At 39.1% G+C, this 21391-nt stretch overlaps 1 protein-coding gene across 1 annotated transcript in view; it reads left to right on the top strand.

Annotated features, from left to right (window-relative positions):
- Positions 1 to 21391, top strand: part of SPOPL (speckle type BTB/POZ protein like) — a 50325-nt gene that overhangs the window by 5689 nt on the left and 23245 nt on the right. The window contains exon 2 of the mRNA XM_058193770.1: positions 18763 to 18900. Within this exon, the coding sequence (XP_058049753.1) occupies positions 18823 to 18900 (78 nt within the window). The 5' untranslated portion in view covers positions 18763 to 18822. The remainder of the gene's footprint in view (positions 1 to 18762; positions 18901 to 21391) is intronic.

Below are 21391 nucleotides of genomic sequence, written 5' to 3'. Positions count from 1 at the left end.
CAAAATGTTTTGAAGAAAGTTATGATTTAAAAATATCAGTAAATTGTTGAATTACCTTTCCAACGTTTGGCAATTTGAATAGATGCATAACTGTTGTATTTTTCTTTTTCCCCCCTTTCCATTTCAAATTGTATGTGATCTATTATTCCTTTTGATTTTTGTTTTATACTTCGTTGTGTTGCATTTATTTTATATTAAATCAATTTTGAAGAGGATACAACCTCTTCTTAAATTGGTACAGATATCAAATATGGAAAGGTTCTAAGTTAAGATTAAATCAATTTTTTCTTTCCTAAATTAAAGCTACATTTGTTTTCTTTTTGGCAAGTATATAAAGCTACTTTATGAGTCACTGTTAAAATGGCATACTAGTATCATTCAATAGACTATATTGTTTTATCTTCTGTATCCTAAATTCATCATAGGATTATTTCCTGTATTGATACCGTAACATACGGTAATATAAATTATTGATAGGTAGCTTAAAATTATTGCCATAATCTACTGAATAAACTGTTATATTTCAATATTATATCAGCTCACATATTTTATTTATATCTCATGCTTCAACTCTACCACAATCAAAATAAGTGTCAGTATGTATTATTAAAAAAATATGTTGTAACATATAAACTAATTCAGATGATAGTGATAATACTCACATTAAAACCCACATAAAGCACCAAAACCAACAACAAACAAAAAAAACCAACAAAAGACCCCCATGACCGATAGGAGCAAGAAGCTCAGGGTCATGTAACTAGAAAGATGAGTATAAATTTGAATATCATACCTTGCTGTATACTCATTTTCTTTCTATTCCCTGAATTTGCCAATTCTTCCTTTCATTTCCTAGATATTGTAGCCATATCTTTCTGTTAAACGTTATTGTCATAAAGAGGCTAAAATTGGGCTCTATATTTAAAATAAAAAGAGGTAGTTGAAGAGTATGGACAGGAAGGGAGAATGTGTTGATCCTAAAGTTTTTGCAGAGTAAGGCCTCAATTTATCTTACAGTGGGTTCAACTTTTTTTTTTCTGGGTGGCCATGTTTTCCTGGCCATCTCTGCAGTGAAGTGGCCAAACACGTTATAGGCTTGGAGCTGAGAAAGATTAGTTTAGCTTAGTGACTGACAGTCTGGCCTCAACCATTTCAGTAGTTTAAACATTAATAGGAAATTTGAAACTCTGCAGAATGTTGGTGGAGGTGGGAAATTTATGAGAAAAGGTGCCTGAAAGTTGACATTGTTAAATAAAGTTTTAATTGCTCACAATTAAGCGGTTCTCTCAATAAATGATAGAACATGATATGCATACAGATATGGTTAGTGTGTTATCGTTGGCAAGTTACCCCAGGCTTGTGCTTCTAAGTTCAACCAGTTTTCTCTGGATGTGGGGTCTGAGGATATCTGGGAGTTCATGGCAACCATGGATCTGGTCCAATTTATTCACGTATTGACTCATATGAGGGTCACACATTGAAACTGGTGGTTGGTTTTGGGTAGTGATCTCTGGAGGGCACGGGACAGAGGTTGTTCCTCTGTTCTTGTCCTGTTAGATCTGTCAGCAGCATTCGATACCATCGACCATGGTATCCTGCTGTGGCGGTTGGAGGGCCTGGGAGTGGGAGGCACCGTTTTACGGTGGTTCTCCTCCTACCTCTCCGACCGCTCGCAGACGGTGTTGACAGGGGGGCAGAGACCAATCCCTAGGCAACTCACTTGTGGGGTGCCGCAGGGGTCGATTCTCTCACCCCTCCTGTTCAACATTTATATGAAGCCGCTGGGAGAGATCATCCGTGGTTTCGGGGTGAGCTGTCAGCTGTATGCTGATGATACTCAATTGTACATCTCCACCCCGAACCACCCCAACGAAGCCGTCGATGTGATGACTCGGTGTCTTGAGGCCGTTCGGGTCTGGATGGGGATGAACAGGCTCCGACTAAACCCATCCAAGACGGAGTGGCTGTGGATGCCGGCATCCCGGCACAGTCAGCTTACCCCATTGCTGACTGTGGGGGGGCGAATCGTTAGCCCCCAGGGAATCGGTGCGCAATTTAGGCGTTCTCCTGGACGCATGGCTGTCTTTAGAAGACCATTTGACGGCCGTCGCCAGGGGAGCTTTTTATCAGGTCCACCTGATTCGCCAATTGCGCCCTTTCCTGGACCGGGACTCGTTATGCATGGTCACTCATGCCCTCGTCTGGATTCCTGCAACGCTTCCCATCTGGATTACTGCAATGCTCTCTACATGGGGCTCCCCTTGAGGAGCACCCGGAGGCTCCAACTGGTACAGAATGCGGCCTCGTGGGGGATTGAGGGAGCTCCCCGTAGCGCCCATGTAACACCTCTCCTGCGCAGGCTGCACCGGTGGTCTTCCGGGTGCGCTTCAAGGTGTTGGTTATCACCTTCAAAGCGCTCCATGGCATTGGACCGGGATATTTACGGGACCGCCTGCTGCTGCCAGTTACCTCCCATTGTCCGGTACGTCCAGTGCGCTCTCACAGGGAGGGCCTTCTTAGGGTGCCGTCGGCTAGCCAATGTCGGCTGGCGGCCCCCAGGGGAAGAGCGTTCTCTGGGGGGGGCCCGGCTCTATGGAACGAGCTGCCGGTGGGACTCCCTCCCTGATCTCTGGACCTTTAAACGCGAGCTCAAGACTTTCTTTTTTCACCAAGCGGGGCTGGCCTGATTGATTTTAATATGGGGGGTTTTAGCGGGTTTTTAACAGGGTTTTAGCCTTTGAAAAATTTTAGCTAATATTTTAAGTATACAGCGGTCGAATTAGATTTTTAAACTTGTTATAGTATTTTAATTTGTTTTGGATTTTTGTTGTTTTATTTGCTGTACATCGCCCTGAGTCTTCGGAGAAGGGCGGTATAAAAATATGAATAAATAAATAAATAATAGTGATGTGATCTAGACCTGGGAGGTGTTAACATCAATTGTTTGCTCTGAATGGATCACTCCATATGGACCCTAGAGTTTTCTGCAGTTCCCCAGGTGCCAGGTATACAGGTGCAGTTTCAGAGGGAGCTTGGAATTTTTCCTAAAGTTCTGTCATGTAGTTCAGTGGATATCTTCATTGTGGTTTAGAATGAGCATGTGAAGAGTGATGGAGCGAATAGCACCTGTACAGATTCTCTATGTATGTGGATCTTATAGAGCTCCATTGTTTATTGAGGAGCTCTGAGAGATTAGTGGTACAAGAGATGCCTAGGACATCTTTCGGGGAAGATAAAAAGTAAAGTCAATCAAGCCTAGGTAAGTGCCTTCATTAGGACTTATCTTGTGGGGATAAGGACAATGAAGGGCACTTACTTCTCTGACCTAATTATATCTAGAGATAGTTGCCTAATAGAGCTGGGGGAGCACTTATGTGAGGAATATTCTCAGCATCTGCTAGACAAAGTCCCTCAAATTTGCTCATAGTTGGCTGAGCAAATCTGAGCAAGTCATGCCTGAGCCCTGTTATCTGAAAGGAGTTCAAATTGGTTGGTCTTGGTCCTGAGGAAGTGGGCAGGATCTTTGTGACTGTGAATTCTGCACCTTGTGTTCTGTACCCATGTCCCTTCTGGTTAGTTAGGCACTTGGGTTCAAGCAGTTGTTAATTCCTCTTTATAGCAGTAGTTGATACCTCCTTGTCTTCTTAAAAGGTCATCCTTGGACCCAACAGTTCTAGACAGCTTTCATTCAGCCTTCAGCCTTCCCTTTTTAGAAAAGGCTGTTGAAAAGGTGGTTGGTGCTCAGTTAAAAAGGGCCCTGGGTGCAGCAGATTATCTGGATCCTTTTCAGTCTGTTTCAGGCCAGGATACATACTGAGATGGTACTTATATACTAGAGGATGGTGCAACATCCTAGCCCTTGTTTATCTCTCAGCAGTTCTCAATACCATTGACAATGGTGTGTTGAGATGATTTTGGGAAGTGAGGGTGAAAGGCACTGTTTTGTGTCGATTCTCTTCCTTTCTCCATGGCTGTTTCGCTTGGTGTTGGTGAGGGGAGAGTTCAAGCCCTAGGCCCCATGGCAGTGTGGAGAACTCAACTCTTCTCTTCTCTTCTCATTTACAAAAAAGGTCATTTGACGTCACCTGAAGTAGGGAAGCTGGGATTGTTGCCCATTTCACCAAGGCTTAATACAGCTGATATCCCCCCTCCCTTCAAAGGGCTTCACAGCCACAGAAACTTGAGAGGAGATGGGATCATTCATTTATTCCCTCACTCATAGTTTACTCACAAGCATCCACGCTGGCATTCCAGCTGCCAGGCTAATTGGGCCAAAGCCTGCTGTTTTTAGGGACATCCCAGGGTCCAGAGGCAGCCTCACTCCACACAGGCCCTTTAGCTTACAAAAATAAATGCTAAGGTAGGTTGTATGGGGCAGTCAGCTGCCAGGACCACAGGGATACTGAAAGCAGCATATCCTAGTGGGATTTTAGCCTTAAGCTTGTCTTGGTAGCTCAACCGAAGTGCTCAAAAATAAGATTCCTTAAAAGCAGAGTTTGAAGCAGCAACTCATCCCAGCCAGTGCAGGAATTTTTGGAGGGAGGCAAAAATTATCTGCCACTTTACAGTCTTTGAGACTTTTTATTGTTTTAAATACTCAGTATAAAAGACATGGTTATATGGTTACATCAACTTGCAAGACCTAGGAGGGTAATGTCAACCCAGAACAACAGCCTTGTTATGTGCCACAATAAAGCATTGTGTATAGTTACCTACTATACTGTGGTGTGTCCAGTCCCTGGAAAACAAAGAAACCTCATAGCTGGCTTGCGGTATGGTGTAATCAGTATGCTGATGATGCCCAGCTACATGTTTCCATCCTTGGAGGCTGTGAGGGGCTGGATGAGGAGGAACCAGCTTTCACTCAATCCTAGCAAAATGGAATATTTTTGTGGGTTTGGGCCCCCAGTTATAATGATATGCCATCTTTGACTGACCAGGGTTGCAATGCCCCAGATAGAGCTGATGCACAATTGGGGTGGGGGGATTTTGGACTTGTAGCTATTGTCTGATGAGCAATGGCAGCTGTGGGGAGGGGCATTTAGAAATATCTACTGTACAAGTATAAGACACACTCCCCCCCTCAAAAGAGGGTGGAAATGTTGATGTGCCTTATACACTGAATACAGCCATTTTTGGCCTCCCGAAGCCCCACCCCGCACATCCTGTTTTTGCAAAAACAGGGCGTGCAGAGGCTTTGGGAAGCCTGTAGAGTACTCCTGTGGGCTGGGGAAGGCAAAGTGTGCAGAGGCTTTGGGAGGCCTGCAGACTGCTCCTGGGGACTGGGGAGGGCAAAACCTTTTTCTTTTCCTTGGTGCGCCTTATATACCGGTGCGTCTTATAGTCCAAAAAATATGGTATATTGTATGCCAACTGTACCCTTTCCAGGAGGCCTTGCTCAGGAGTACTGTTTGGATTACTGTAATGCTCTTTACATAGGGCTGTCCTTGAAGACCATCCAGAAGTTATAACTGGTCCAGAATTCAGCAGTTTGCCCCAAGGTTTGCTCATACTACACCCCTATTGTGTGAATTGCACTGATTCCCAGTTTTCTTCTGGGTACAATTCAAGGTACTGGTTATAACTCTTAAAGCCCTACATGGCATGGAACCAGGTCATCTGCAGGACTGCTGCTCCCTGAGGATACCTAACTGCCCCACCCAGGCGCCAAGTCCCTTCCTTTAAATACTGCCATCTTGTGGATCCTCAGAAGTGTGCCTTTTCTATGGCAGCCCCTTTCCTATGAAACACACTCTCCCCTAAGAACTGCCCCTGTCCTTTTATCTTCAGGGCCTGGCTCATTTTCCAAGCTCTGGGATTGGGTAAGGTCAGGGTGCGATAAGAATATAGGTTGCATCAAAGAAGTCTTGTTGTGGACCCATTTTTTAAAAGTTTTATCATTGTTTTATGATTGTATATATTGGTTTATTGGGGCTAAGTCACCCAGACTTGGTTTTAAGATTGGCGGCTATACAAATTGGTTTTCCTTAATGATTTTAATTTTTTTTAAATGTTAAAATAGTATAATCCAAAAGAAAGACAAAAAAAATGGAACAAATAATAATTACTAAATACACTTTTCAAAAAATGTAGTGAGAAAACTTTCTAGTAAAACATCCTCCCTGATCTTCCATTTGTTTTCCCCAAACTGCTAACTACAATTTAAATATTTTTGCTTTCAGTTGAACATTAATCATTGTTGTTGGTTTCTGCTTACGTGTTAGAAGTCATATTCCAAACCCTGACTTGCTGTGTAATGCATGGCATATAAAGGAGACATTCCTGCCTGAGTTTGGTTAAACATTGCAGCATGTTCTCCAGTTCTGGTCTTCCAATCTGATATTGTTGGCAAACCTTTCTTTTCCAATATTGTGCAAGATCTGTTCTTGCTGCTATCAATATATAAGTTAATTATTTATATTTTGTGAAAACAACCTGATAAAATACTTGTGATTTCAATTCAAGTTTTATTTTTAAAATATTTTGAAAGTTTTGATGTACTTCTTTTTAAAATACTTTGAATGTTTTAATGTATTTCTAATATATTTTTTTTTAGGTTTTGGGAGTAAATGGTTTCTTCTTTGTTGTGATATTTCCAACATTTGTTTTGTAGATCTTCCCTTCAACCCATTGTGATTACTTTTCTCAAGTTTTTATTCCATGTTTTTCCATGTTTAATTTGTTTCATCTCCGTCTCATACTTCAATAGCCATTTATTAAAAACAACATCCTAACAGATTATCTTGACTTTGTATAAGTATATCAAACTCTGTCATCTTTCTCAAAGTTCCTCTTTCTTTTTTTGTGAAGAACTGTGCAAGTCATTAAGTGAGGACCTAATTTAACCATTGTGGCTTTCTCATTGACTTTACTAGAGGAAATAGGCAGAGAATGTTGGAAATTGTGACCACATGACTGCAGTTATTGCTGTGATGTCATAATTGCAAAGCGTAATTGCACCAGGTGCCCGGATCACAATTATGTGACTGCAGGAATACTGTGATGGCCAGAACTCTTACAAACTCCATTCCAGTGTGTTGATAATAAATCTACCAATTTCAATTGTATTTCATTTTGGGTTATACAGATAGTCCTCAACTTACAACCATTCATTTAGTGCCCATTCGAAGTTAGAATGGCACTGAAAAGAATGATTTATCATTTTTCACACTTGTGACTGTTTTAGCATCCCCATAGTCACATGATCAAAATTCAGGCACTGGGCAACCGGTTCATTTTAATGATGGTTCAGTGTTTTGGGGTCATAGGATCATCTTCTTGCGACCTTCTGACAAAGTCAATGGGGAAGCCAGATTTCGTTCACAACTATGTTACTAACTTAACTGCAGTGATTCAGCATTAATATCTGTAGTAAGAAAGGTCATAAAATTGGGCAAAACTCACTTAACAACTGTCACTCTTACCAATAGAAATGTTGGGCTCAGGTGTCATAATTCGAGGACCACCTATAATCTGCTTGGTCTTTATGTATCATTTTAGAGATGTACTTTCAAATGTGTTCACCTATATAGCAGTTAATAACTTATAGTCAATATTAAGTGAAGAAATTGGTCATTGGAGGTTTCTTTAGCTCACTCTCTTCTTTATGTATACAGTATTATATCTTTTTTTTGCGGGGGGTGGGGGTGTTGTTTGTATCTTATTCATTGTCCTCAGTAATGGTTTTGCCAATTCCTCTTAAATTTTTTTGTAGTGTTGGGCCTTCAGCCCATCTGAGCCTTTCCATTTTAGATTTTTTTTATCATGTTTTTAACCGCTTGTTGCTTGCTATAGGTTAGTTAGTTTTTATTTATATTCTTCAGTAAATTGAATTACATTTTCAGATTTTCATTTCCAATTTTATGTTTAGAATATTATTTCCTTAAAAACTCTCTTGAGTTTTTTCTGTATATCACATAATGACTGCTGTACTCTGTTTGGAGTTTCTATATAAGATATAAGACTAGTCTGGAAGTTTTGCTGATTTTTAAAAATCTGTTTTTCCAAAACTAATGTACAAATTGCAAAATGAACAAAGCTTCATTTTACAGATTTTCAGTTAAATATATTCTTTACATATATGTAAATAATACATTTCACTTTTATGCTAAGAATTTTGATACAATTATTAGAATAGATCAACTGTTAATTGTATCAAATTTCTTAACATAAAAAGGGGAAAATGAAGATTAATTTGCAATATTAGGATGAAATGTTATAAACCCATGTTCTTCTGTCAGCTGGATCCTATTTGTGGCATTTGTTTTTGTCTCCAATACTTAAACCATTGTATGTTGTCATCTTAATTTAGAAGCATAAACACTGGTTCCTTCACCTTCATCTGTGGAATTTAGCTCCCTAAATTAAGGTTTGTTGGACATAGTTTTCTTCCACTATGTTTAAACACATTCCCCCCACCCCCCAGAAATATAAATTATTGTGAAAATGTCTCTACTTCCTTTCAAAATATGAGAGAAAGCTATACTTATATTCACTTCCAAAATGTAAAATTTATATTAATAAATTATGCTTACTGCATCTGGACAGAATTCTACCTCCATATATTAAAACCCATTTGAATCACTTTTAAGTTCAGTTATTTTAAGATGGTCTTGGCTAGCATTATGGCTTAATATGAAATGCAAAAGGTGACAAATACATTCTTTCCAGCTTTGTTTTAAAACTATTACAAATATGCATTTCTCTCTGTATTAGAATTTGTATGCATCTATAAAAACAGTATCCTTACATATTAACCATATAGTTAACCTTAAATAATACAATTATTATTATTTTTGCTTCATCATATGCAAACTTACCTGTATTTATATATATTATATATTATATATATATATCATATATATGTAGATCTTTGGTTATTCGGGTTTTCTCCCGTGTAAAATTGGAAGTGTCTTGGCGACGTTTCGACGAAGTCTCATTCGTCATCTTATATATACATATACATACATACATACATACATATATATATGTATATATGTATATATATATCACACATTGCTCCCAGAAGCACGAAGCTGAAGCCTGAAGATGACGAATGAGACTTCGTCGAAACGTTGCCAAAAAACCGAACAACCAAAGACCTACATACAAACACCCGTGAAAACCCCAGAAAACATATATATATATATATATATATATATATATATATATATATATATATATATATATATATATATATATATATATATAATATAAAAATAATATGTATATATATTTTAATATAGCCAGTAATTGTCATAGTTCTGTTCATCTAATCATTGGTATTTCATTATCCCTTATATTATTTTATCAAGTGGGATAGTGACAGTGTACAAGTAGATCTTGCTTAGTGACTCCCTTGTTGAGCAACCATTCAAATTTACAACAATGCGGAGAAAATAACTATGACAAAGGCCTGCATTTAGGAACTTGACAGGCTCCTTCAGTCATGTGATTACCATTATAGTTAGTATGTGTTGTCTTATGTCTGACCTGTTATTTTTCATTTTTTCCTCCCTTACAGAGCTGAGTAAGATTGCAGAGGAAGGGATTACAAGAGACTAAGCAGGCACACAATGGGGAGTACACATTGAAAAGAATGTGGAAGCATCAACAGCTCAAGGGCACTTAGCCACGTGTGTGCTATGCAAACAACTACTATAATCCCCATTAGGTTGCTGCTTACTGTCTTGTAATCTTTTCCTTGCCAATGAATGTAAATACAAACAATTCTTGTCAATTATCCCAGTTCTGGGTGAGCATTTTGGAATGGGTGATGGAATGGGGAAAAGTAAAGTACAGAATAGTCACATGATTTACCACTTAGTGACCATATAGCTTAACAACAGAGTTGCTGGTACCAGTTGTGATAATTAAATGAGGACTACCTGTGAAATGGAACTAGAATGAAGAACAATAGAAGAAAAAATGCCATAATAAATTTAGTTTGAAGTTGTTAATGCTAATAATAGGCTGACCTGTGTACAACAAAATATCAAAATAATGCATTATTTGCTATTTTGATATTCTTTATTCTAGTTAATACTTACAGAGTGTATTCAAGAGGTGGTCTTTTGACCTGTTAACTTTCTTATTCTTGCTTTCTTTTTAATCTGGAAATAAAATGCATAATTTGAATCACATTTGCTAGAATACAAAATAATAAAAAAAACACTACATGCTTTGTTTAAACAAAAATTGTTCAAACTAAAAATGGCATCTAAAAAGTTACTTAAAATACCCATTAACGATTTCTTTAGTTAAAATATTTTCCAATAAGGATGAACTTAGAACAGTGTTCCCAGAATTTAACATGGCAAAAAATGAAAGTTTTCCAATTCTGGACAATAATAATCTGTACCCAGAACGGCTTACATCCTACAGTGATACCTTTAACATCATCAAACATCAACATATTCCTGATCCTTTGGAAGAACTTGGTAATAGCTCAGTGATAGTACCTAGACATCGCTGGCTGTTCTTGGAAAGCGTAACAGAGTTGAACCTTGTTGGAATCTGGAAAGGAGTCTATTACAAAGTCCCATGGGAAGGCAGAAAAAGAAGACGACTTTTTGCCAAGAAAGCTACAGGGACCTCTGCATGCAGTCACTTGAAGGCTTGAAGAAGACTTATAAAAACATCACTGCCATTATTTTAATCATAATTAATTGAAGTGAGGATCAAGCAAGCAAAAATTCTGGCATACTTCCATTTGCACTAGCAATGCAGTTATCAATAATTAATTAGAATGAGGTTACAAAGCATTATTTTGCCTTGGAAAATTCAGTTTCTCAACTTCAGTGTTAAAATTTTCCTTCCTCAACATATGCCTCATAGAGCACGGTAGTTTCTAGAATTTTTAGAAATTCTAGACTTTCTAGAATTTCCTTCTAACCCAACTCCTCAACAAAATAATTTTGAAAGCTACTATAGGTTTGTATAATTCTTATTAAAATAAATAACATGAAACTAATCTAAGGAGAGTCATTCATCCATTTATTGAATTTCTCAGCAACCCAAATTTAGAATGACTCTGGACAGTTTCACAATTAATAACAAATAGAAGATGATGCCATATAGGCAAAGAAGAGCAGAGATGAGATAGCAAGCATTAGCACAAAATGTTCCCTACAAAGAACAATTAGTTCTGGATGGTCCTGTGGCCAAATATTTTTGGCAAGTGGGGGGAAATGCTTTTTTGCCCTGTTAGATGTTTTAGTTGCATTTGGTACCATTATATCATGGTATCATTTTGGGCGACCTGTAATATTGGAGATCAGGGTCACTGTTCTGGAGATTTTCCATTCCTTTCTAGTAGGTGTTTCCAACTATTGTTGGAATAGGAAAGATCTCCTGGGCACTGTAGTACGAGGTTCCTGTAGAGAGAGCTCACAGTTCCCTAAGGTTCAGCCTTTTTTTCCCATATTATTTCATATCTTCATGACTCTACCAGGTAGGTCGTACATTTATTTGGGAATAGATATTATATCCTCAATATACAATTAAATAGATATAACCAATTTTATATCTCTAGGCTAGCGTGAGTAGGAAATGTGGTGGAAATGTGGTTTTACATGGATACGATAAAACGGACTCATTGGATACAAGCCACAAGGAATTCCAATTGGTATCTTTTGTTTCCATGGATATTCCATCTGTTGCTCTGGATGGGGTTACATTTCCTGAAAGGACAGGTGTACAGTTTGATGGTGCTCCTGGCTTTTACTAAAGCAAGAGGTGGAAACCATAGCTGGAAAGCCTTTGGTCACTTTAGGCTGACCCACCAGTTGTGCCCTTTCATAAACCAGGAATTTCAAAAGACAATGATCTGTGACCTTGCCATATCTCAGATTATTATAATTCATTTATGTGGGACCAAGAAGCTGCAGTTTGAATAAAACTCAGTTTCCAGTTTGCCACCTAGTGCTAGCTGGTTCATTGGGTTTTTTTTAAAACTGGAACCATCTCCAAACTTAAGAATGAGTTTCCAACCTCAAACTGATATGCTGAAGGCTCAGAATGGTCAGACTGGAGCCAGATTGTTGTGGCAAAAGGTCCCTGAGGGTTACTAAAAGTCAGTGTTGACTTGAGGGCACATAATCCTTCAATTTCTCTTTTGCTCTATGTCTTTCAGTCCCGCAAATTCTCCACACTATTTATTGTTAGCATTTTATTGGAATTTATAAACTCTAGAAATTCATCTCTTTGTGATATGGTTGTTTTGTTTTCTTTAGGTAAGAAAAATGGGCATATTTCTTCCATATATAGTTGGCACATCTTCAGAAGAAATTTCTTCAGTTGCTAATAGTCTGAGGATTATAAAATTGTGTTGAATATAACAAGCTATCCCTATCATAAAACACGTGCTATTTAGATTCATTTTCCATTTTCTTTTTCTGCTTACACTTCCCCGTAATTATGTGTGAGCTTTTTAAAAAAAGAAAAATATAATTGAATGACTGTTAGAGATCATATGTCTAAGATGACAGAAAGGGAATGTCTCTTTGTCTTCTCTTCTCTGCCACCTCTGCTGCTTCCTTCAGAGCAGTCTGGGAAGCTGGCAGATGGGGACAGTTAGGTATTACCCACGTATTTAATTCCAGAGGATTTGCTTGCCAAGTTAAATTCAAACATCTCTGATACATTAGTCCTTATCAGTTCCAATTCTGTGTTGCTATGCTATAACTTTCTCAATTACATTATATGAAGTAGATCTTACAAATCAATCATTGTGCTCCCCCCCCACATGATGAAATATTATGAACATTCAGGACATATACCTCTTAATTGCCCCCTCCTCCCACCTGCCCTGGTAGCTATTTTGTTTTAACAAGAATGGCAAACTTCATTGTAACAGTGGTATAAGACTGAAAATCAGGGTTCAAATCTTCTCACGCTGGTGATGTTCATGATTATTAATGAAGTTCATTCCCATTATTCTTAATTTCAGAATTTCAGAAATGTAAGCCATCCATAGCCCTCCCCCTTTACAATCCTACTCTACCAAAAAGAAAAAGAAAAATTGACCAATTTTCGTGACCAATTGAGTGGCTTTAAGATCTTGCCCTGTCTACACAAAGGCATGAGTTCATTAGCTTTCCAAATTTAAGAAAATTGCCCATATAAAGCCAGCACAAGCTTCCCAGGCCCTGTCTGTTGCCCTTACCAGCCCGCTTGTACCTCCTGTTCGCCCCCTAACGAACCCTCCATCCTCCCGAACTCCTTATCTGGGACTCTCACCTCTTCCTGCTTTACAACCTGCACCATCCTGGGGCTTCAACAGCTACTGGGCTAGTCAAGATTGCTGTTGCTAAGCAACGTGGTCATGTGATGTCATGGTTTACAACCACATTGCTTAGTGATAGCAATCCTGGTTCCAATTGCTGTTGTAACCCAAGGACCACTTGTACCAGAAAACATAAGAAATGCCATTTTATCACAAAAACTCACTAGGACAGGGGTCGGCAACCTTAAACACTCAAAGAGCCATTTGGACCTGTTACCCACAGAAAAGAAAACACTGGAAACTACAAAACCTTTCCCGTGCCCAACTATTTGCTGAGATTTCCTGAGAGGCCACAGAACTAGCATATGTAGTTGAATTAAACGTTATGTTTTCTTCTGAAATGTTTTTTTTTCTTGGATTTATCCATGGTTGGTCTACCAGGGGTCGAAAAGCTCAATGCCGGCAGGTATTACACATTGGCGGTTGTGATGCATACTTTGAGCGACAGGGAGCTGCAGCAGAGGGATGAAAGCCACATGCGGCTCAAGAGCCGCGGATTGCTGACCCCTGCACTAGAGATGAGTGGAGGATAAATATACTGTCAGATGAGTAAAGTGAATCAGTTTTCTCACTGTACAAGCATTCAGTATTTAAGTAAATGTTACCATGTTTTACCATGTTGGCAACCTTAATCAAATTCTTTATAAGTTCTGATGTATATAAATCAAGTGCATCCCTATTTACATTTTTTAACTAGAAGACTTGAACAACATATTACTTGTTTAATCTTATCACCAAATATGATTATGTGCTTTTCAATGCCCCCCTATCTCCCCCTACCTTAGCTTTTTCCATCCTTCTGAGTTTCAAAGTCCTGTGGGATCCCCCGCACTTTTTAAAAATTGTATTGAGACAAAACAAAGGTTCTTGTTCAATATGGTTTCTTTGGCAAAGCAAAAGATGAGCAGATATAGGACTGAAGCTTATTTAGGCTTATAGATATCTCTGGTGCACATCTACTGTGCATAATGTGAGATGGGAGTGTAGTCAGAATTCACAGATCCATACCCCCTTCCCCCACCCATGCTCTTCTCAAATTGGCATCAGGTTTTTCCCTCAGTTTTAAATCAATAAGAGATAAAAGGCAGAACATCAGCCCCACTATTTATGCAACCAGTGGCTCTCCTCCCTTTCCCATATCCTTAGAATTGCTTTTTGGAACACTAGTCTTGCACTGTATTTGGACAAGCAAAAGTGCCTTAAGGATTTCGTGTACAGATAGTCCTTGAGTTATGACCCTTCAGTCATAATGATTGTACAAAATTATGATGGCATTGAGGAAGGAGATTACTTACAATGGGTTTTCAGAGTTCCGGCTGTTGTCATTGTGATTGCAATCCAGGTGCTTGGCATCCAGCTTGTAATTATATTGCAGTGGGCCATGATCACATGGCTTCCCGCAAGCAAAGTGTGTGTGTGATTCAAAACAGTGTTTCCCACAGGGAAGCTTTTTATAACTTTATTTCAAATCCATCTGGACCCTTTGTTTGTAACTTTCCAAAATCAATGTCCTAATCGCTATTTGTCTCAAAAAAAAAAAAAAGAATCATTTTAAAGTGCTTAAATCTTCTTTCACAAAGGTTTAAAGGAAACTCACCTAGATTGGTAAAACTTGACATTCTGAGGTTCCTAATATCTGAAATGCAATGGATAAGCAATTTCCAAAATTATGGACTCACAGGGCTAGAAGGGACTTTGGAGGTCTTCTAGTCCAACCCACTGCCCAAAGCAGGAGTGATTAAAGAAAAGTGATTAAGTGAAGAAGTGATTAAGAGAGAAAGTATGCAAACTGTGTATCCTTAGAGGTGGCACCGCAGTGTGGGTAAAAGTGGCTATTTTTTCATCTCCCGAAGTTCTTAATCTTCAAGAAAACACTTTCTTGAAGTCTCCTCATGAAGAGCAATTACTGGGAACACTTGTGGGCAATCCCAAGTCCTCTCCATGTCCAGAGAGGAATCCTGAAGAGTCTGCCCATTTGCCAGCTCTTCATTCTGCCATAGTTGTTGTCTCCATTCTCAGTAGAACCATCTTCCGTTCACCATTTCTTCCCTGGAAGTCTTCGTTGTTAATATTGGAACGAAGAGGGTTTATTGCTTCTGGTTTTACATGAACCTTGAAGGAGCAGTAGCTTCCCTTTATCTTTCACTGATGGCTTTGGAGGTTTTATATTTATACTTTGAGTATATTGTTCATATGTGCAGCTGCTTGGTTTTCTTTTAATGTTTCATAATAGCTCTTTCTTAAAATAATTTTTTTTCTCCCTCTCTTCTATCAATATTTTATCCTGCAGTCTACTTGGATCATATATTATCTGTATTAACCTATTACCCACTGCCGTATTTAAATTTCTTGCCCATTCTTGTCTAAGGTGAAACAAACAACTCCAATTTTAGTCTGTTTCAATTTTCTGATACATGCTAGGATAAAACGCATTATAGCTACATTTTAGAGCTCAAGAGTTTTAATACAGCTATCAGACAGTTTAAGGCAAAATGATTAATTCTGATGGATTCTCCTGAAGAAAAAAAGTTTGTAGTTTTAATGCTTCAATAAATTTTGTGAAAAAGCTGTCTAGTATTTAAATGACTTAAGACTTCAGAGCTTCCACAGACATAGAATTTTAATAATCTAGAAAGTCATTTTGGAGAGAAGTATTTGTTTATCAAGTTTAATATTAACAGAATACCTGCTTTTCTACTATAAAGCACTCAATGTTAGTATAGGTGCATTTGTCATTTCTTTTAATGTAATCCATAATATTGTTAGACATATTTTATTATCCTTTCTAACATGATTTATGGCAGACAAGAGCATTGTTCTAATTGTCTAGCTTTCATTAAGCCAAGATAAAATATTTGGGAAAGTGTCTTGCCAAATGTTTCAAAACGCAAGCAACAACATTCTTTTTGTCTGGTTTTTATGGATGTCTCCATGTATTGATGAAGTCATTGGAACTTTATACAGATAGTTCTTGACTTAGAGCAGTTCATTTAGTGACCTTTTGAAGCTACAACGGCACTGAAAAATGTGACCTATGACCTTTTTTCACACTTACAACCATTGCTTGGTCTTGTGTTCAAATTTCTAACACTTGGCAACTGACTCATATTTATGACATTTGCAATGTCCTGGGGTCATGTGATCACATTTTGCCAAGTGTCAGAAGCAAAATTAATGGAGAAGCCAGATTCATTTAACAACCATTTACTAACTTAACAACTATAGCAAGAAAGGCTATAAAATGGGGCAAAATTCACTTAACATCTATCTCACTTAACAACATAAATTTTGGGGTCAATTGTGGTTGTAAGTCAAGGACTACCTATACACAAAACTGCATGTAGCCACATTGTGACGAGATTGGTGACAGATTGAAACTAAATAAATAAATCTTACATACAAACATACATACATTACATGTGTACTTACATATACAAACATACATAATGCATAACATACATTAGCCAAATTCTTGTTTGGATCAGGATTTCTTCCAGCTAAAAACAGCATCCCTCACGTGGAAAGGAAGAAGGGGACTATTTCCACCTTCTTTATCTGGTGTTTCCTCTGAAGATGTGCTCTTAAGACTCTTTGTGTTTCCTGAATGGGCATCTGTGGGGAACACACATCTTTAGCCTGGATCAGGTATTTTTAGTAGACTTTGAATGAATCTTTGTTCTCTCAGGAGGCTAAATACAATGCGCAGATTTATATTGGGCTGTTCTTCAAAGCATTCAGCAGGGGTGCTTCACAAAACATGTTAAGCCTGATGACGCACCCCCGTGTGAAGTGTTAAAACAGTGCATCCTTTGTGAAGCTCACTGTGCTGCTTTAAAAGTTGTGCTGAATGTCCTCAGGTGTGTGTGTACATGGGCAACCGCTTTGCTAAGGTTTCCAACAGACGCCAAGCCTTCAGACCCGCTAAATGAGCCTTCAAGGGATACGGTTGCTTTAATACTTGAGGGAGAAGCATTGGCTTGGGGAAAATAGAGAGTTTCCTCTTTAGATTACCACACAACCCTTTCCTTCTTACTGAGTGCTAAACTAGAGTGCTTGTTTTTTGGTTCGAAGGTAGTCCTTCATTATCTTTGAACCATGTAGGTCTTGTTAAGGATTTATATCCTTTGACAAGAATAAATGCAAAAGATCCTCTCCTGTAGTACAGTTCTACCAATTTAGCAGATCACTCTTGATATCATTCTGTCTACAGGTTGGACTCCTTCTCCCACCCCCTGCCCCTCCCCCCAGTGTATCTGGCCCCTTTGCTTTCAGCCTTCTGTAAGGTAGCTAAAACTAGCAAGTTTTAGGAAACATTTTAAATTAAAGTAGCAAAACTGAGTTCTTGTTTTGTTCGAGATTTCATTCTGTTGACTCAACATAATGGCTATGTTTTATGGGGGTTTATTGCATTCTAATGTATTTTGTGTTTGCAAACCACCTGGAACTTTTGGAGACATAGGAATAAATGAAAAAAATAAAGGGACCCTTTATCAGTTAAGTATCTAGGTAAGCCACAGCAACTGCAGTTGGATATCAGACTTGGGGGGAAAAAGTAAAGTAGTCAAGAAGGTTTTCCAACAATCACTATAGGCATTTTTTATTGATTTATTTAAAGTCTACTTAAAAGACTTTTTTTTTTTTTAAAAAAGTATAGGTAGACAAAGGTTAAATTAAATAGTCAGGATTTAAAATTTAATTTTTAGGCCAGTTTGATCTAGTGGTTAAGGCACAAGGCTAGAAACCAGGAGATGGTGAGTTCCAATCCTGTCTTGGCATGAAAGCTGGCTGGGTGACTGGCCAGTCATTCTCTCGCTGCACAATCCAACCTCAAAGGATTGTTGTGGAGGGGAAAATAGGAGGAGAAAGGAGTATTCAGTATGTTTGCTGCCTTAAGTTATTTATCAAATAAATAAAACTCTAAAACAATAATACAGCTTGCAACTGATGAAAAAGAAACAAAAACATCAACCTTATAGTAAAATAAAGAATTTGATCTGTATGAAACCTATCAAAAGCTACCCATTAATCTTTGGTTGAAATAATGAGGCTCAGAATACATTTTATTATGTAAACCATTGTCCATAAGTCATTATTTCCTTAAAGTGAATCACTGTTATTGTCAGTAGTTTTTACTCCTTCTCATTTTTTATTTTTTAATCTTTTATCAAGTTTGTGGGCTTACAAAAGCTGCTGTTTTCCCTATATTGAAGCATTTCCTATATTCTTTTACCTTTTAATACTTCTAGGTATTAAAAAAATTAGGATGACGTTCATACTTCCCCTTTCCTTATTTTCCTCATTCCTCATTTTCAGGTTTTTATCAAAAATAATAAGCCTTGGGGAAATACAGTTCTTTATCTCAATGTTTTGTTCACTTCTTTCTCTTGTTCTTTGGCATTTCATATCTTTATATAGAAACTGTGGATTAATAATACTGAAATAGTGCTAATTCTTTGCTTCCATCTTGGTGTTGAAAGGAAGGATACTGACAGCTAAATTGCTGCCTTTATACTGAAAAAGAGTGCCATAAAGTGGGGATGTCAAGAGTCCCTACTCCTTCACCATCTGGAGAGATGTCCAGTGGACCTGTGGCTGAAAGCTGGTGTTACACACAGGTAATGTAGTGTCTGAGTTCAGAATGTGTTATTAGCATAATTCTCATAGTTCAAGTTTGCCCTTTTAGCTACTTATTCTCTCTCAGGCCAGCCCTATTGCATGGTGTTTCATGGTAGGGTGAAATGGAGATCCCAAATAAACTGCCTTGAAATCTTGAAGAAAATCTAACAAACTAAATAAAAATAAATCAACCTTGAGAAAGAGGCATTGCCCAAAAGTAATGATAATAGCCATGCCTGAAAAGCCATCCAAAGAAATATTTATGATTCTGGTTTTCAGAAAGAAGAACAGGGAGCCAAAAAGTTGGATAATGATGTTTTAGCAAAAAACCCAATATACAAACACAAAGTGAAAAAAGCAGTGACAGTTTTACAATAGGCAGAAGATTAAATAGCAGAGTTTGGCGAGTTGTCAAAAAAAAAAAAAAAGATGAACAGCCTAAAGTCTTTGAAGTGTTCAACCTGTACCTGACAATGACAAAGAATAGCCGGTGGTAATTGGTCACTTAGCCTTTCAATAATGAACCAGATCTCAACAGTATTACTCAGTTCAGTTGTATCTCTGTGTTTGGTGGAATGCCATGACAGTCTTTTTTCCCTCATCCCTTTGAGTCAGTTTCAGCTCCTTCCAATGACATGTCTATGTGAGTTTCTTAGCAATGATATGAAAAATGTATGCAATTGCCTGTCTTCTGGATTTTTATTTATCTATGACTCTGGTTTCCTCTGGCACTATCATATATGTTGTGGTCCGTCAGCAGCCTGCGGAGCTGGCAGCGGAGTCGTACAGTGAGGAGGCTGGGTAGGACAATGGGTCAGTCCTGGAGTCAGAGGAAGGCCCGGACGAGGGCTCTGCATCGGAGGCAGAGATGGAGCCAGGGCCATCTGGGAACAGTGCGTGGACTACAGAGCCTCCAGAGGCAGACAGCAGAGAGACAGAGGAACAGGAGGAGCCTGTTCCTAGTACACATGCGAAGAGCTGCCAGAAGGCAAGAGCAGCTAAAGCAAAAAGGAGTAAGGCCAGGAGATGATTGGCCCCTCCCATAAGGCTTAAAAGAGCAGCAACGGCTCTTGGGTTCTTTGTAGGAAAGCAACGTTGCTACAATTGTTTCTTGTCTCCTGTTTCTGTACTTCATGGGGTTCTTGCCAAGAAAAGCCTTTGGCAGGGTGCCAAAGAAGACAAAAGTTTGTGATAAGGCCAAAGGACTTTTTCTGAAGGACTTTGCTTTGGACTTAATTCTAATAAAATATGTTTGTTTAGAACTGATTGGGTCTGGTAATAGCTACTTGGGCCTAGGTCACAACAGTTTGCTTTCATACCTAACGAGGCTAATTACTAACAAACCTTTATCACGATGGAGCAGCTCCATGCTGAGAACGCGCAGCTTCAGCAGCAAATAGTTTTGTTAGCTGCACAGATGGCTCAGCTCCAAGCTCCGGCTGCTCCCCCTCCCCGTAGAAAATGTCCCATTGCTGTGCCAGACAAGTTTGATGGCAATCAGGCCATGTTTCCTGCTTTTATGGGACAATGCCAGCTTTTCATCAATCTGAGAACTGAGGACTTACCCACTGACTGGGATAAAGTAAGGTTTTTGATCAGCCTGCTCTTCAGCTCTGCAGCTCGCTGGGCCATGCCGCTGCTGATCCATACTAGTCTTCTGTTGGACGATTTCAGGGGGTTTTGTGAGCATCTCAGACTTACATATGACGACCCCATCAAAGTGCAGATTGGCACCAGACGACTGAAGACCCTGAAGTAGGGCCAGAACCCACTGCAGACTTGCGGCTTTGTTGCGACTACCGCATGTTAAACGCCATCATGGTGCACAACCAGTATCCTCTGTCCCTTATTCCCGAACTATTGGAACAGTTTCAGGAGGCTACCATGTTCACTAAATTGGACCTGCAAGGGGCTTATAATCTTGTTTTGATCCATCCGGGGATGAATGGAAGACAGCGTTCGGCACTAATTACGGATATTTTGAGTATATGGTCATGCTGTTTGGGCTGACCAATGCTCCCACCGTCTTCCAACATTTCATGAATGACATTTTCAGGAACCTTTTGGACAAGTTTGTCGTGATTTATTTGGTGACATTCTGATCCCTTTCCTTCCCGTGAGAGCCACCAACAGCACCTCCGCCTGGTCCTGCAATGTCTTTGGGAGCATCACCTGTATGCTAAACTGGAGAAATCCCAGTTTTTCCAGTCCACCATCGAGTTCCTGAGGCATCGCATCTCTCCCAAGGGCATTTCCATGGAGCCGAGCAAGTGAAGTCTTTGCGTAGTTGGCAACCTCTTTGGAGAGTGAAGGATGTCCAGTGCCTCCTCGGCTTTCCCAACTACTATTGGAGCTTTATTCCCAGCTTTGCTTCCTTGACCGTGCCCCTCACTCAGCTTCTGCAGAAAAAGGTCCCATTCTGGTGGGGTACCCCCGAGCAGCAGGTATTCCAGGCCTTCATGAAGGCGCCTATCTTGAAGCATCCTGACC

This window comes from Ahaetulla prasina, chromosome 1, assembly GCF_028640845.1.
Source record: "Ahaetulla prasina isolate Xishuangbanna chromosome 1, ASM2864084v1, whole genome shotgun sequence".
In the NCBI taxonomy this organism is placed as follows: domain Eukaryota; kingdom Metazoa; phylum Chordata; class Lepidosauria; order Squamata; family Colubridae; genus Ahaetulla; species Ahaetulla prasina.
The sequence above is the reverse complement of the archived record's forward strand: the minus strand, read 5'-3'. Positions and strand labels throughout refer to the sequence as shown.